General features: G+C 35.1%; 1 protein-coding gene and 1 pseudogene across 1 annotated transcript; one reads left to right on the forward strand and one right to left on the reverse strand.

The window, feature by feature from the left end:
• The first annotated feature begins 8,559 nt into the window (after positions 1 to 8,559).
• On the forward strand, positions 8,560 to 10,090 carry LOC125836101 (uncharacterized; annotated as a pseudogene).
• Positions 10,091 to 11,868: 1,778 nt separating this feature from the next.
• On the reverse strand, positions 11,869 to 13,196 carry LOC125836102 (uncharacterized). The gene is made up of 2 exons (XM_049515181.1): positions 12,805 to 13,196; positions 11,869 to 12,757 (listed from the first exon to the last, which is right to left on the reverse strand). Exons 1-2 carry the CDS (start codon positions 13,194 to 13,196, stop codon positions 11,869 to 11,871), a joined length of 1,281 nt encoding a protein of 426 aa, XP_049371138.1.
• Positions 13,197 to 15,687: the final 2,491 nt, after the last annotated feature.

Consider the following 15,687-nt stretch of genomic DNA (forward strand, 5'->3'; position numbering starts at 1 on the left):
TAGTACAGTTGCATTCTTTCCTTTATTACATTTTAATGTATTTGTATTATCAGTATTTTTAACATACCTTGATTTTGTAGGAACCGGTTCTGTTGTTATGGAGGTTTGAGTCATATTTTTAGAAAATATTACTCCGTCTCTAGTAAGGAGACAACTTCCGTTATCATGTAATAAGAAATCTAAGCCTAAAACAAAGTCTATCCTAATATTTAAATCTCTAACCCATATTTTTTCTAATTTATAAGTGGGTTTATAGAAGTCTGCACATGTGTTTAAAAAACTTATTTGAGCATTACTAACATAATCTTTATATATATTTGAAGATCCGTCCATTTGCATGGCGCTTTGTGGTTCGGGAAATTCCTTTATTATTTCTGAAGGCAGGATATTTTTATTTATTATACTTTTTGTACATCCCGAGTCTACTAGAGCTAAAGTTTCTATTTCATAGTTTTGAATTCTTATTCTTGTTAATATTTTGATAGTATTGATCTTTTTGTCTTCATTACAAATTAGTCTTTTAAACGATTTGTATTCCTCTTTTTCATTTAAGAGCTCAATTTCTTCCTTTTCTTCTACCTCTTCTTCTACCTTTTCATTTCCTTTTTCTAATTTATTTATTCTGTCTTCTAAACTATCAATCCTTTTTCTAGAGACATTAATGTTTTTTCTTTTATACTTATTGTCTGGTCTATAACTTTAATGTTAAATAACTTATTGATGCACATGAGGCATCCTTCTATATAGCAATTCGTACATTTAGCTCTTCTGTCTTTACTGGGATATCCTGTACAATTAAAGCATTTTTGGCTATCTAAACCTTTCCCTTTGGAAAATTGGTGATCGCAATGTATATTGGCAAATGTAAAATCCTTGATATTCAAGTCTAATTTTTCTAATCCAATTTCGTTTATTAAAGTTTCTTCTTCTGAATCAGACGAGTCGTGTTGTCTTCCTTCTAAAGCATCTATACTTATTACTGAATATATACTTTCGTTATCTGACATGTATTCATCTACATTTATCAGGGTTTCTTGGAAATCTTCTATAAGTTGGGAGTTTCTTGTTCTACTATTATTTCATTCTGGACAAGTATTAGCTAGATGTTCTTCACTTCCGCATGTAAAACAAGATAGTCTATTTTTATAGAATCTATTATTATTATGTTTTCTCACATGTCTATCTTTATTTAGATAAGGCTTTTTTGCCGTAGGTTTCCTTAGATAATACTTTTTTCTTGGTCTGTAGTTTTGGTTATTTTGATATTTCTTACTGTATTTCTTATTTGATGTACTTTGATTATAGCTTTGTGTGTGTATATATTTTTGCAAAAATCAGTCTCATTTTGCTTTAATTGTTTTTGTATTTGTATATTTGTACACTTTTCTTGTAGTATTTCCATAACATGTTGTATTTTATGTCCAATAGACCAATTAGCATTTGAATTTTGCATAACTCCTTCTCTTTTTCCCCATCTTTCTTCTATTTCTCTTCCTAAGGCTCCAGGGAGTTTGTTAAAAAGCTTTTTTCCCAAGCTTTGATCAAATGCATTGCCGCTTATAGCGCATAAGTAAAAATAGTCTTTCAAAAAGTTTTTTATATGGCTCCAATTTGTAATGCTAAGTTGTTCTAGTTTTATTAATGCATTTTTTTGTAAGACTACTAAACCGCTATTAGGGTCTTCTCCTGTTATTAGGCTGTGTATTTTATTAGTGAAATTATACGAATTTGGTCCCATATTTACTAGTTCTTGGAATTCTTGAGGGTAAGTTACCTTGTATGCTTCCCACATTCCTTTGATTGATTCTCCTAAAAAGGTTTCCATGTATCTATACATAGTTTCTGCATCTGTTTCACTATAATGATGTATGTAATCTGCTACTACTATTCCTTTCCATACATCTATTACTGAGTTCCACATTTGAGGATCATGAGCTGCTATATTTAATATCTTACCTCTATCTCCTCCATCTTGAAGCTTGATAGGGGCTTCTATTGGCATTCTTATTCCTATTGGTCTAACCATTTCTGGTTCTGTTGTCGGGTCTTGCCTATATACCCGATGACGTGGTAAATTACCTATAGTATATTCTACTGGTGTTATGGGGGTTGTCTTTTGAAAGGGACTTGAACTAGAAGAGGCGGTTTCCATGAATTCTTTTAGACTGTGTGTTGTCTCGTCATCGCTTTCTTCTTGGGTGTTTTCTTTTTGTCTATACCCATAATTATCTATTCTAAATTTGCATTCTCTAAAATGTTGTTCTACTGTAGAAATATCTATTTTTCCCACTTTACAACCTTTACATTTAAACAAAGTTGTTTTATTTTCTTGATGTAATTCTTTAGCCTTTGCTATTGATAAGTCTACTTCGTAGTCTTCTTCATTTATATTTTGAATATTCATACCTTCCATATTAATGGTTGATTCATTTTCTTCTAAATCTTCCTCTATTTCTTTTTGATCTGTATATTTATAATCAGTGAATCTAATTGATGTCTCTCCTTTAGTATTAGTGTATGTGAGGTGGTCGTTTGGTCATAATAGATATATATATTTATTTATTTTTATCTTTCAAAAAAAGGAAGAAGATAAAATAAAGAAAACAATCAATAAAAAATAAGAAGCTAAAAGGATAAAGTAATTAAATTAGTTAGGCATAAGGGGGGAACGGAAAAAATAAAGAAATGATAAATAGGAAACAAACTTAAATAATAAAGTAATAGCTAAGAATTATCAATTGGGTATGCGGGTAATTATTTACTATTAAATGGGTATTGTTGTAGTTAGATTAAGGTGAGGTATATTCGGGTAATTAATTTCATTTTAATTGGTATTTGATGTAGTTTTCCCTATAAATTAATTACTGAATTCTCATCATGGATATTATGTTGCGATTATATATATATATATATATATATATATATATATATATTATTAACCATATGTTTAGATATAGTATTTATTATAGAATAATTATTTATTCAGTTTTAATAAAGTTTTAATAGATCATATATTAGTTTATGGTATCTGTTTACTTATATAGTAGATGATTTAGTATATAGAGTTTTAACTTATACACAGAGGATTAAATCATCGGTTCTTATAAGTATAAAGTTGATTTAGACTTACTGACAAAAGAATATTTTCTAAACTATTAAATATACTTATATTCTTAATCCTGATATAACTATTATGATTTATTAATTATGATATAACTATTATATTCTTAATCTTGATACAACTATTATGATCTGTATATATTAATTATCATTTTGATTTATTAAAAGGTGAGATTCTGAGATGGGTCAATATGTCCGGTAGATTGGATGATAATAATAGATATTGGTGAAATAATAATTTAATTGAAATTTATGTCTCAATATAGAGATTGATGATATGCCTTTTTCAGAAACTTATAAGTTTTCATCGTGTCAAACCTTACAATTGGATTTTGAATCTGACACATGAAATAAGTTAAGCAATGCTCTAAAGAAAATTAATCATTAAATTTGTTAGTAATTTAATTTATTGATTAGTATATGTAATCTTAACATGGGGAATTATATAAGTGTTTAATGGGAAATTTTGAAATATATATAGTGGAGTGCAATTACAAATTTCTAGTGGAAGATTTATAATTTATTATGGTAAGAATAATTCAAATTAATTATTTGGAATTATTTCCATAATTGGAAGCCTCAGTAATTAATTTTGTGGTCCTTACCATGCTCATATTTAACTAGAATTCAGAATCCTATGTCTAAGGGAAAAGGGAAGAGTAATGTGTGTTTTCTTGTTTTTCAAGAAAAGCGTGGTTTTTTTTCTTTTCTTTTTGGATTGAGAAGAAATCACTATAAGTAGGGATTCTTCTAACCTAGAAAAAGATGATGGTTTCTATACAATAATTGCCCAACCAAGTATTGAGTGAGTTCAGATGTGAACTTGGGATCACTGTAGAAGACCGTGGAACTGTTGTCTAACTAGTGGATTGTGGATTCGCTTGAAAGTATGTGCTCACGCTTCAAGAAGTAATTTTTGAATTAAATTTTAGTAAGTTGATGTGTTCTAGCATGATTATACGTGTTCTAGCATATATTGGTTATCTATTATTCATGTAAGCGTCTAATTTTGGTATGCTTCCGTTGTGCATATAGTTTTCCAACATATAACCCCTTATAAAAACATAAACTATGGTTTAGAGTATTGTAGCCTCCAAGAACCCTAATTAAAATAGAACTCTTCTTGTAGAACCCTACAAAATTTCAACGTCTACAAAAATAACTTATTTAACAAGTTTGTAACAAATAAAAAGACGATTTTAGGAGTGACTTCTAACTTCTAACGTAAACTATCTATGTATAATATATAAAGGAGAAACATAGAGAAAGTGATGTGGCACCTCTCTATGACCTCCATTTGCATTTATCTTTTTTCTCTATTTTTTTTTGAATTTTTCTTCACTTTTTTGTTTGTTTGTTTTTGTTTATCTTATTTTAATAACAATCTTAAAACTGCCTAGATAATTACTTAATTAAATGAAAAACTTCAATTTTCTAATTAAATTGCACGGTTTTTCGATAACTCATGCCTTTTCATTTTTTATAATTAATCTGGGTGATCTTATCTGCATATAAATTGTGCCAAAGAGTGTTCAACGTTAAATCACAAATCACAAAGGAAAAGTAACAGACAATAAAGATTGTGTTTTGGGTGTTTGATATTTAAGGTTTTCTCTTCTATGCAAGAGAAAAATAAGCTGACGGAAAGGGAAGGCATAAATGCTTGCATGTGCAATTGTGTATGTGTAGACAATAAAATTCGCGTCGAGAAAATAATAATCAAGAACGGAAAATTATAGCAACAATCGTTTTATTGGTTTAAAGTGCGAGTGTTACAATCTCTATGATTCCTCTGAATTCGCCTTTTCAAATATAATTCAAGGGCTTTAAAGCTTGTTCTTGAATCTTCGATGAATTTGAACTTTATCTTGATCTTGACTTTTACTTGAATTCAAGGGCTTCGAGCTTGTTCTTGAATCCAATGGTCTTGATCTTGATCGTTCTTGAACTTGAATGCTTGAATTCTTAAACTTGTAGCTTTATAGAGAATTTGAAGGCGTTTGTACCACAAATTTTCTCTAGCTTCTTGTTTAGAATTTTCTCTTTTCTATTCTGAATTATGAGGACCCCTATTTATAGTTTTAGAATAGAGGAGTTGTGATTGGAACATGATTCCCTTTGGCCAATCAGATTTAAGTGACATGGCATATGGGATTTATGGAGCAGGCTTGTCATCTTTGACACATGTCTTAATTCTATTGGCTTCTTGTTTGACTTGGCATGCCACGTCATTTGCCACGTGGCACCAAAAATGGGCCTCTAGGATGAGATGGATTTGGGCTTAGCAAATTGCTCATTTATTGTAGCCCAAATCAATTAATTTGGACTTTAATTAGATCCATATTCATTGGATTTAAATAATTAATTCAATTATATTAATCCATAATATTTATATGGACTAATATATTCATGAATATAATATAATCCGAATCATCTATGAATTTATATTTAATAAATTTTAAATGATTACAAATGCCCCTGCTTCAAGTCTAGTCAAAATATTTTATCATTTGAAGACTAGGCTTGAAGTATTAACTTGATATTTTAATTGAGATCAATAACAACTTATATATGTAATTCTTGTATGCCGAAATTGGATGATTACCAAAGATTTAAGAGCATTTGATGGGCATGCAGTTGTAATAATAATCAACATTACATTGGCCAGCTCATTCTTTAAGAATTATAACAATTTATTTTGGGTTTGTGAACCTAGTTGGAGAAAAATCAATGTCATCATGTAATAGGAGTCTAGGAGAGTACGTTATCACCAACAAATCCCTTTTCGTATTGAAATTGGCCACTCCACCGTTTTTTTCTTTGGTAAATTATTATTTTTTAAAAAATAAAAAATAAATAAACCTAGTGTATTTCTATTAGGATACCTCATATCCCTCCTACTTGGATTTGGACACGGATAGCTAAATCATCACCTTTTCAACTCTATAAATAGAGGTGTGCTCTTCATAATTTAAACACCAACCAACCAACCAACCAACAAGCTCTTGCCTGGAACCGGTTCGTAAGCGGCAGTAGAGGGTAATTTTCTCTTCCTTTCCCTTTGATTTTCATCACCCTTTTTGTGTGTGTGTGTTTTTTTTGTAGCAATATTTGTATTTTGCGGAGGCTACACAATGGAGAGCTTTATCACAACACAAGAGTTTGATCTTGAGGTGTGAAGGGATGCTTTTAACGTCCCCGCCTTGAAGATCACCAACTTGAGGCTTACTAGAATACTGTGTTTAACGTCCCCGCCTTGAAAAAAAATACTATTCTCAAGGCATTACAAGGTCCCGAATACTTAACCAACTTGAGGCTTTACTAGAATATTGTGTTTAACGTCCCCGCCTTGAAAAAAAAAATACTACTCTCAAGGCGTTACAAGGTCCCGAATACTTAACCAACTTGAGGCTTTACTAGAACAATGTGTTTAACGTCCCCGCCTTGAAAAAAAATACTACTCTCAAGGCGTTACAAGGTCCCGAACACTTAACCAACTTGAGGCTTTACTAGAATAATGTGTTTAACGTCCCCGTCTTAAAAAAAATACTACTCTCAAGGCGTTACAAGGTCCTGAATACTTAACCAACTTGAGGCTTTACTAGAATAATGTGTTTAATGTCCCCCGCCTTGAAAAAAAATACTACTCTCAAGGATTTACAAGGTCCCGAATACTTAAGCATAAGGTGTGAAGGGATGTGTTTAATGTCCCCGCCTTGAAGATCACTAACTTGAGGCTTTTTCAAGATCCCTAATGCTTAAATTATTCGCCCCTTCTTAACCACCCCTTTTTTTCAAGTTTTATCTTCTTTCATGCATCATCATAAGTAAATATTAACACTTTTTTTTTTGCAGTTTTGAACAATGGTTTTCTTCAAAGATTATACTTGCCCATCTTCTCAACTCAAATATCTCATCGTTGGAACAGAGGGTAGTACAGTGGAGACTAAATTTTTGGTCCAGGATTCTTTTGTTGATCGTTATGTTGATCCATGGCCACAATTGAGGAATACGCTTTATATGAGAAGTTGGACATCCAAATACGATCACAAATCTAATAAAGCCTCAAAAGCGTGGTATCTTGAGAAACCAATCCTCAACGTACAAACATCGCGAGCACTCTTTCAAATTTAGGTCGCCGCATGATTCTAGAGAAACTACGTTGGGGAGACAATATGGTGTGTGCTTGAAGGTGAATATCACTGCATTCCGGGATACTGGGAATGGACAAAAGATGTCTAAGCAAAAATGGGTAAAGTCTAAACAATGTTTGTATTTCTGATGCTGTATTTGCTTCTCTTTTTACTTATGATCGGAACTCCAATATTATACAAGCCTTTTGTGAGGCTTGGTGCGCTCAAACAGATACATTACTTACATCTACCGGAGAAACATCCATATCTCTTTGGGACTTGCATATTCTAGGTGGTTTGCCAATTAGCGGAGTCCCTTACGAAGAAGTGATACCTAACTCCACGGAAGTTACAAGTTTGGATGACAAGAGGGAAAGATTTCTTCCTTGAACTTGTAAGTGTATGTTTGTTGCCTTTCATCGTCTTAAAGAGAAAAATAATGGTAATATGAGGGTCTCTTTTAATGAATGGATACAATTTTGGTGCAAGAAAGATATCAAATATGAGCTAGCTCCCCCAAGGAAAGAGAAGAATCTCGACGTCTGTCATCTACTCATAATCCAACCGGTGAGATACCTACTGAGATAATCGCATGGTCAAGTACTCAAGAGATGGTATTTTCTAAGCTTGGAGCGAAACACCAAAAATATGAGACTTATCTGACGGCCTTTTTGTCATGTTGGTTATGTGCCTTTGTATTTCCATCTGAAGAAGGGAATTTCATTCGGCCTGAAACTTTCAAAATAGCAAGCTTAATGGCGAGCGGTAAAAGGGTAGCCTTGCGGTTCCGACCTTAGCAAGCATATATCATAGCTTAATAAAATTTCAATTTATTCACAGTTAGATCATATAAGAGTATGTTTTCCCATCCACTATGTTTATGATTGGCTTGCTTATTATCTCAAGACACACTATCCGCTACTAGTGGGCCTTCTCTTCCACGAATGGTGGTATCTTCTGGGGAAGGTACTGCAAAGTACTTTGACAAAGATGAGGCAAGAAAGCGTGTTCATCGGGGGAAAGCATTGTATGGAATGAAACCATGCTTAGTAGGCCTTACCCAACTTATTATATTGATGATGGAAAAACACTAGAGTTGGAGCTACCTTATTTTATGAGCCTTCGTTTTAATTATCTTCCATTGAGGAGGGGAGGTTCCTTTGTCATTAAGCCATATAGTCCACACCGATTTAGTCGCTAATTTGGTTTTCATCAAGATATTCCTGGCTATTTAGAAAATGATATTCGTGCTGAGTCGCTCGATGAAGGCCTTAGATATTGGCGCATTTGCATATCACGTGCAACTATGTCTAAAGCGACATTTCCTCATGCGGTAACTTCTGCAAAGAAGCTTTATACTACCCAATATTCATCTTGGTGGGAGAGATCCTATGGAATGGTTCTTGAGGATAATTTGGATGTTATGGTGGGGAAAGTTATTCGTTACCCTTTTAGAAGACAAAAGTCAAGATATCGAGAAGACACTTTCAAAAGTCAAGACACCACTTGCTCCCCAACATCAAAGTAAGAAACTTAACTCCTCTAAGGTATATAAGAAAGAAGTAGTTCATACTTCTACGGATAAAGAGAAATGTCCCCAATTTCTCTTCTCTAGTAAACGGGACCTTCAAGAAACAAGCAAAACTAGCAAGGATCGATGTTGGAAGAGGCAAAGGGTTGAACCATCCGGGGATGAAGTTGTTGATTTAAGAGTCGTAGAAGTTCAGAGTGTCGATAGTCCTTCAAGATCAATGACAATTCAGAGTGACAAGGTTTACTTTTTTCTTTTTTAATAAAATGACTTTGTTAATCCACCATTTTTACTTGTAGGTTAACGCTGCCGGACATCCACTAGGATCGCCACATGAGATGCCACAAGTTAGCGATGAGTCTACTGCAATATCAAGACCTAAGCCAAAATCAATTTCAAATACTGAGCAAGAGCAAAAGACATTATCTACTTCTCGTGGCCAAACTTTAAAAGGGTTAATCCACCATTTTTACTTGTAGGTTAACGCTGCCGGACATCCACTAGGATCGCCACATGAGATGCCACAAGTTAGCGATGAGTCTACTGCAATATCAAGACCTAAGCCAAAATCAATTTCAAATACTGAGCAAGAGCAAAAGACATTATCTACTTCTCGTGGCCAAACTTTAAAAGGGTTACTCCTAATTCAAATGAGCTTTCCCGAGTTCTTCCAAAGAGTAATGGAGCTATGTCTGTCTTTGAAGGAAAAAGTGTCGTGTTCAACTACAAAAGGAAGTACATCTTGGGTCTTTGGGAAGAGATTTGTGGAAAACTTTCCAGAACTTTTCTAGACAATATTTCATCTTACAAAGATGATATTTATGAGATTTTCAAGGAGATGAGTGAGATGAATTTATTAGATCTTTCACCATTGAAGAGTTTGGTAGATTCTCTTTTTGATCATGCTACTTCTTATGATCAAGAACACTCTAATTTTGTTGACAAGGCACATGAAGATAAGAAGATGGAGTTGATTTCCAATGCCAAAGAGCGTCTCCAATTGTTCAAAGTAGAAGAGGGTGAGAAGGCAAAACAAGTTTCTTCTAACAAGAAATCACTAAAAAAGGTTAAGCGGAAGCTAGCAACTTTACAAGGAAAGCGAGAGGGACTTGAAATTGTTTTAAAAGCTGCTAGAAAGAAGGTTGAGGAGATTCAAGCCAAGATTTTAGCTACAGAAGATGAGATATTCTCGTATGAAAATATGATTTCATTAACGCTTGAATATTCAATTCGTTTGGAACAGAAAAGAGAGTGCTTGGAGGCTAGTCATCAAGATTTGACTAACTACAAGTTACGCTTAGATTAGGCCTTTTTTTCCGTGTTTCCCTTTTTTTGTTTTCTTTAGCATTTGATTGATGTTTTAGACAATTTTATAGTAATGAAGTTCTTTCCTTTCTTCTTTTTTCATACCATGCATTTTTATTGCATAATCCAATTTGAATTTGATCTTTAATTCTTGATCCCAAGCTTTTAGTAATTCAAAGTCATTCCTTATTTTGCATGCCAATAAGAATGAATATAGTGCAAGTTCCACATTTTTAAGTTTGCACATTCAAACTTGCCTTATCAGTTTTGTGGAATTTAATTCTTCAACTCGTAACAAGTTTTAGGGCCTTAACTTGTAAATTCATAGAATTCGAAGACATTGACTTGTAACTTGGTTGATTTAAGAGTCTAACATGCAAACTTGTAGGACTTATCATATTACTTTGTCGGATTTGAAGACTTCAACTTGTATAAATAGAGGATTCAAATACTTCAACTTGCATACTTGTCTAAATTTAAAGACTTCAAGCCTACTGTCAAAGAAGCTCATATTTCATAAGGGTTTGCCCCCATCTCTCAATTTGATGAGACAAAAGATAAAACAAAATACTTATCACTTCATGTGACAGATCAAGTGGGAACATGTGGTTTTTTGACACTCATGCAACCGAACTTAGGATATATTCTAAGCGCCTACGTACCTCGGTGAAGAGGATCAAGTCACAACGTAGTTCTGGGGGATTGAGTGATTTTTTTTTCATTGTGTCGTACACAGTTTATACTCTTGCAGGCCAGGAGTGACATGCAATTTAGGCTCGTACCTTAAAGAGCATCATCTTACTTCAAGGGTAGTACTCCTTTAGGAATTTTGCATTAATAGGACCGATCCTTGCGCCATCTGCATCAACAAGTTTGTAAGCACCATGTGAATATGCTTCTTGTACAACATACAGTCCATCCCACTTTTAGGTAAATTTACCCTAGACTTGTGTGAAGTAATGATGGGTCTTCTTACTGCGAGAACTTAGTCTCCAACTTGGAAACACCTCAAGCGAACTTTCTTATTGAAAGCATGAGATAGACGAGCTTGATAACATTCAAGGTTTTGTTGGGCTTCTAGCCTCTTTTCGTCAAGTGCTTCTAACTCAGCAAGACACAATCGAACATTTTCTTCTTCAATGAGCCCTTCTTAAATAGCAAGTCTTAAGAAAGGTATTTGACGCTCGAGTGGCAGGACTGCTTCAACTCCGAAAGCAAGTGAATATGGTGGTACTTGAGTTGGTGTGCGGTATGTTGTCCTATATGCCCACAAAGCTTCTTCCATTCTTTCATGCCAATCCCGTTTGGACTTGGAGACAACTTTCTTCAGGAGGTTGCATAGACTCTTATTGAATGCTTCAGCAAGACCATTGGCGGCAACATGATACATAGAAGATTTACGTTGCTTGAAGCCAAAGAGATCACAAATTTTGTTAATTAACTTGTTATCAAATGGCTTGCCATTGTCCGTTATTATGTAACGAGGGATGCCAAAGCGATAGATAATATTCACTCAGATAAAATTTGCAACATTCCCTTTCTTCACTTCTTTAAGAGAAACTGCTTCAGCCCATTTTGAGAAGTAATTTGTTGCAGCCAAGATGTACAAATGTCCACCAGAAAATTTTAGTAGTGGTCCCACAACATCCAATCCCCAAGCGTCAAATGGCCAAAATGCGATAGTTAGGTGCAATACTTCAGGTGGCTGATGTATGAAATTTGCATGAAATTGACAAGCATCGCACCTCCGAGCATAATCTAAGCAATCATTCACCATGGTTAGCCAATAATGCCCCATCTCTTTATGTGAAAGTGGAGTTTCGGTCCAAATTGATGTGATCCACATACTCCTAAGTGTGCTTCTTGCAGAGCTTGAATTGCTTCTTCCTCTCCCAAACATCGTAATAGTACACCCTCAAATGATCTTCTATATAATGTGTCCTTGTAGTAAAGGAAGCGAGGTGCACGACGATGAATGTCAGTCCTTCTCCTTGGATTTTCTGGAAGTATCCAATAACACATGTAGTCAATAATGGGTTGTCTCCAATCTTCATTTACGGCTTCAGAAACGGCAACGATATGCTCAAGCTCATTTTCTATATATTTTTCCTTATGTGGCGGTGGTACTATCCATTTTTGACAAATAGTAACTTGTGTTTGATCAGGGAGGGTTAGTGTTGAAGCCAGGACAGCCAATGCATAAGCTTTCTTATTTTCCGTTCTACGCACATGTTGAAGGGTTACATCTCCAAGCCATCCTATCAACTTTTGAGCATAGTCATGACAAGGACGCAATTCGGGCTTCTTCACCTCATAATTTCCCAAGAGTTGGTTGATCACCAACTGAGAGTCACCAAAGACTTGTAAGTGTAATTGCTTCATGTCGACGGCCATCTCAAGTCCAAGTATCAACGCTTGGTATCCAGCGACATTATTAGAGCAACATTGCTTCAAAGTAAAGGAGAATGGTAGAATCTCTTCTTGCGAAGTGATGAACACTACGCCAGCGCTAGCTCCGCCACGATGTGCAGCCCCATCAAAGAACATTTTCCAAGGAGGTTGAATTTCAATAGACATCGCATCTTTATCAGGAAGATCATCGGTTAATTCCCAATCTCGGGTATCAGATGGTCTGCCAAGAAATCCGCTAATGTTTGTCCCTTCACAGCTTTCTGAGGGATGTACACAATCTCAAAATGTTGGAATTAGAGGTACCATCTTGCTAGTCGATCACTAAGGACAGGTTTTGACATAACAAACTTGATGGGATTTGCTCTAGAAATGAGGCGGACAACATGCGCTTGAAAATAATGCTTCATCTTTTGAATTGAGAAGACAAGTGCCAAGCACAACTTTTCAAATGGCAAATAGTTCAGCTCATTCGGTGTCATCGTTCTACTTAAGTAATAAAGAGAGTTTTCTTTGCCTTCACTATTCTTTTGAGCTAGCAGGGCTCCAACAGACCTTTCTTGTGCCGCAATGTAGAGTATCAATGGCTTTCCAGGTATAGGGGCTGCCAAAACCAAAGGTTTCGCTAGATACGATTTGATACTTTTAAAGGCATCGCTATATGTTTGATCCCAATTAAAAGGAGCACCTTTCTTCATGAGATGACCGAATGGTTGGCATCTTCCCGCTAGATTTGAGATGAATCTCCTCAAGTAGGCTAACTTTCCTTGGAGACTTTTTAACTCATGAATATTTCGAGGCTCAGGCATCTTCGATATTATCAACTTTGACTTGATCAATTTCAATTCCTCGATGTCTCACAATAAAGCCAAGGAACTTGCCAGAAGTAACTCCAAAGGCACATTTCAATGGGTTCATCCTTAGTTGATATCTTCGGAGCAACTCAAATACCATTCTTAAGTCTTTCAAATGATCACCCCTCTTTCTCGACTTTACCACCAAATCATCAACATAGCATTCAACATTTTTATGGAGCAAGTCATCAAATATATTTTGCATAGCCATTTGATATGTGGCACCAGCATTCTTTAAACCAAATGGCATCACTTTGTAGCAATAAATACCCTTAGGCGTGCAAAATGCGGTGAGTTCTTCATCCTTTGGAGCCAAGCGGATTTGATTATAGCCAGAAGAACCGTCCATGAATGACATCGCCTCATAACCAGTGGTGGCATCAATCATCAGCTCCGAAATAGAAAGAGGAAACTCATCTTTAGGGCATGCAATATTAAGATCTCTAAAGTCAACACATACTCGAATTTGACCATTCTTCTTCCTTATAGGAACAATACTTGAAATCCATGTAGGATATTTGACCTCACGAATCAAGTTTGCCTCAATGAGTTTGTTTACTTCATTTTCTATCAATGGAACCAAGTCTGGCCCAAAACGTCTTTGAGCTTGCTTAACAGAACGAGAACCATTTTTGACTGCCAACTGATGGACCGCTACTTTAGGATTCAATCCAGGCATTTCTTTATAACTCCAAGCGAAGACATCCCTCTATTTTTTTAGTATATTCATATAAGCGATTTCTTCATCAACTTCTAGAAAGGCACTCAAGTAAGTTGGCCTTGGGTCTTCATCATTGCCAAGGTTAACTTCTTTCAAAGGATCTATTGTGATCTTTACTCCTTCTTCAAGTTTCGGTGGAGCATCTCCAACATCTTCCTCTTCTAAAGGATCATTGTCATTGACAGATATATGACAATACCAGACAATAGCTTCTAACTCTTCATCAATCTTCATTTGAGGCAAAGAATCGTACTCATTTTGGATTGTAATATGATTTGAGGAGCCTACACATTCTTCATCTTCCTCGTACTCCTTGGTGTAAACCACAGTGTGAACCTTTGCCTTGAGTTCCTCTTTACATGAAACTACAAGTTCCACTCGTCACCTCATTCTAGAAGGAATTAAACTTTTGAAATCCTTTCGAACCAAATGTGAAGCAGGCGTTGTAACTTTTAAATAACTTCTCAGATTCTTGTTTTTCTTCAATGGACATAACCTCTCAAACACAGAAGTTCTTGTAGTCGATTCTCCAAGTCGATTAAAGACGAAAGGCTTTTTGTTGGGAGTAGCGACATCATCTTCAAAAGTTATATGGTTGTTGCTTGCCCTTCTTATGGAAATGCAAATTGGCGGCGGTTGGCTATAGCCTAGGCCTTCACGTGCTTGCCTAGTTATATCTTCTGATACAAGTTTCCCTAACATTGATGGCTCATTAGGGTTGTATCCAGCCCTCACAAATAACTTGTAAGCATTGGGATCAAAACCTTCTCTTGTGCGTTTTGTAGGGAGCGCCACATCTCGCACTTGATTTTGAGAGATTGACTTTTCTAGCAACTTTGAAGATAAGTTTATTGCATCAATCCATCTGATAGGAAGATTTAGCCCTCTCAATACATTTTCTTGAAGGTTAGATGATTGACCTTCTTCTTTCTTCACTTTTGTAACATAGCAAAGTCTAGAGGTCAGCTTCTTCTTCGAAGACATGATATTCCCTTCATTAAGAATGGGACAAAGTTCTTTAGTGTCAACGTTTACCTTTCCAACTGCTGCATCAATTCTTTTGCTTATGACCTTATCAAACATGATTGGTTTTACATCATTAGATTTGGCCCCTTTAACAACATAACTTTTCAAATAGAATTTCGCATCGACAAAGTGTGTCTCAATTTCGGTGAAAGGATTATCATCTGCAACTATCTTTCTTTCAATCCTGCCTTCAAGATACTTCAAACATTGATAGTAAGAATATGAGACAATTATATTCTCATGTACCCAAGGTCTGCCAAGTAATATATTGTATGACGTCTTTACGTCGATCACATGCATCCATGCGCTTGATCGCAAATCTTCCATGTGGATCTCTAATTTAATAAAGTCTATGGACCTCTATCCCCTTGATTAAATCATTGTACCAACAAACGACTTTCACTAAGTTCTCCAGTCGTGATGCCGAGTTCCTTCAATGTGTGGATAGGCAGAATATTGACTCTAGATCCTTCATCTAATAAGATTCTATTTATCTTCTTCTCTAGCACATGACCCGTCATATACAAAGGACGATTGTGTAGTGTTTCACCGAATAAAAGATCATTATCTGTAAATGTAATTTTTGTA

This window comes from Solanum verrucosum, unplaced genomic scaffold (genome assembly GCF_900185275.1).
Source record: "Solanum verrucosum unplaced genomic scaffold, falcon-dt-bn FXZP01000208.1, whole genome shotgun sequence".
Lineage (NCBI taxonomy): Eukaryota > Viridiplantae > Streptophyta > Magnoliopsida > Solanales > Solanaceae > Solanum > Solanum verrucosum.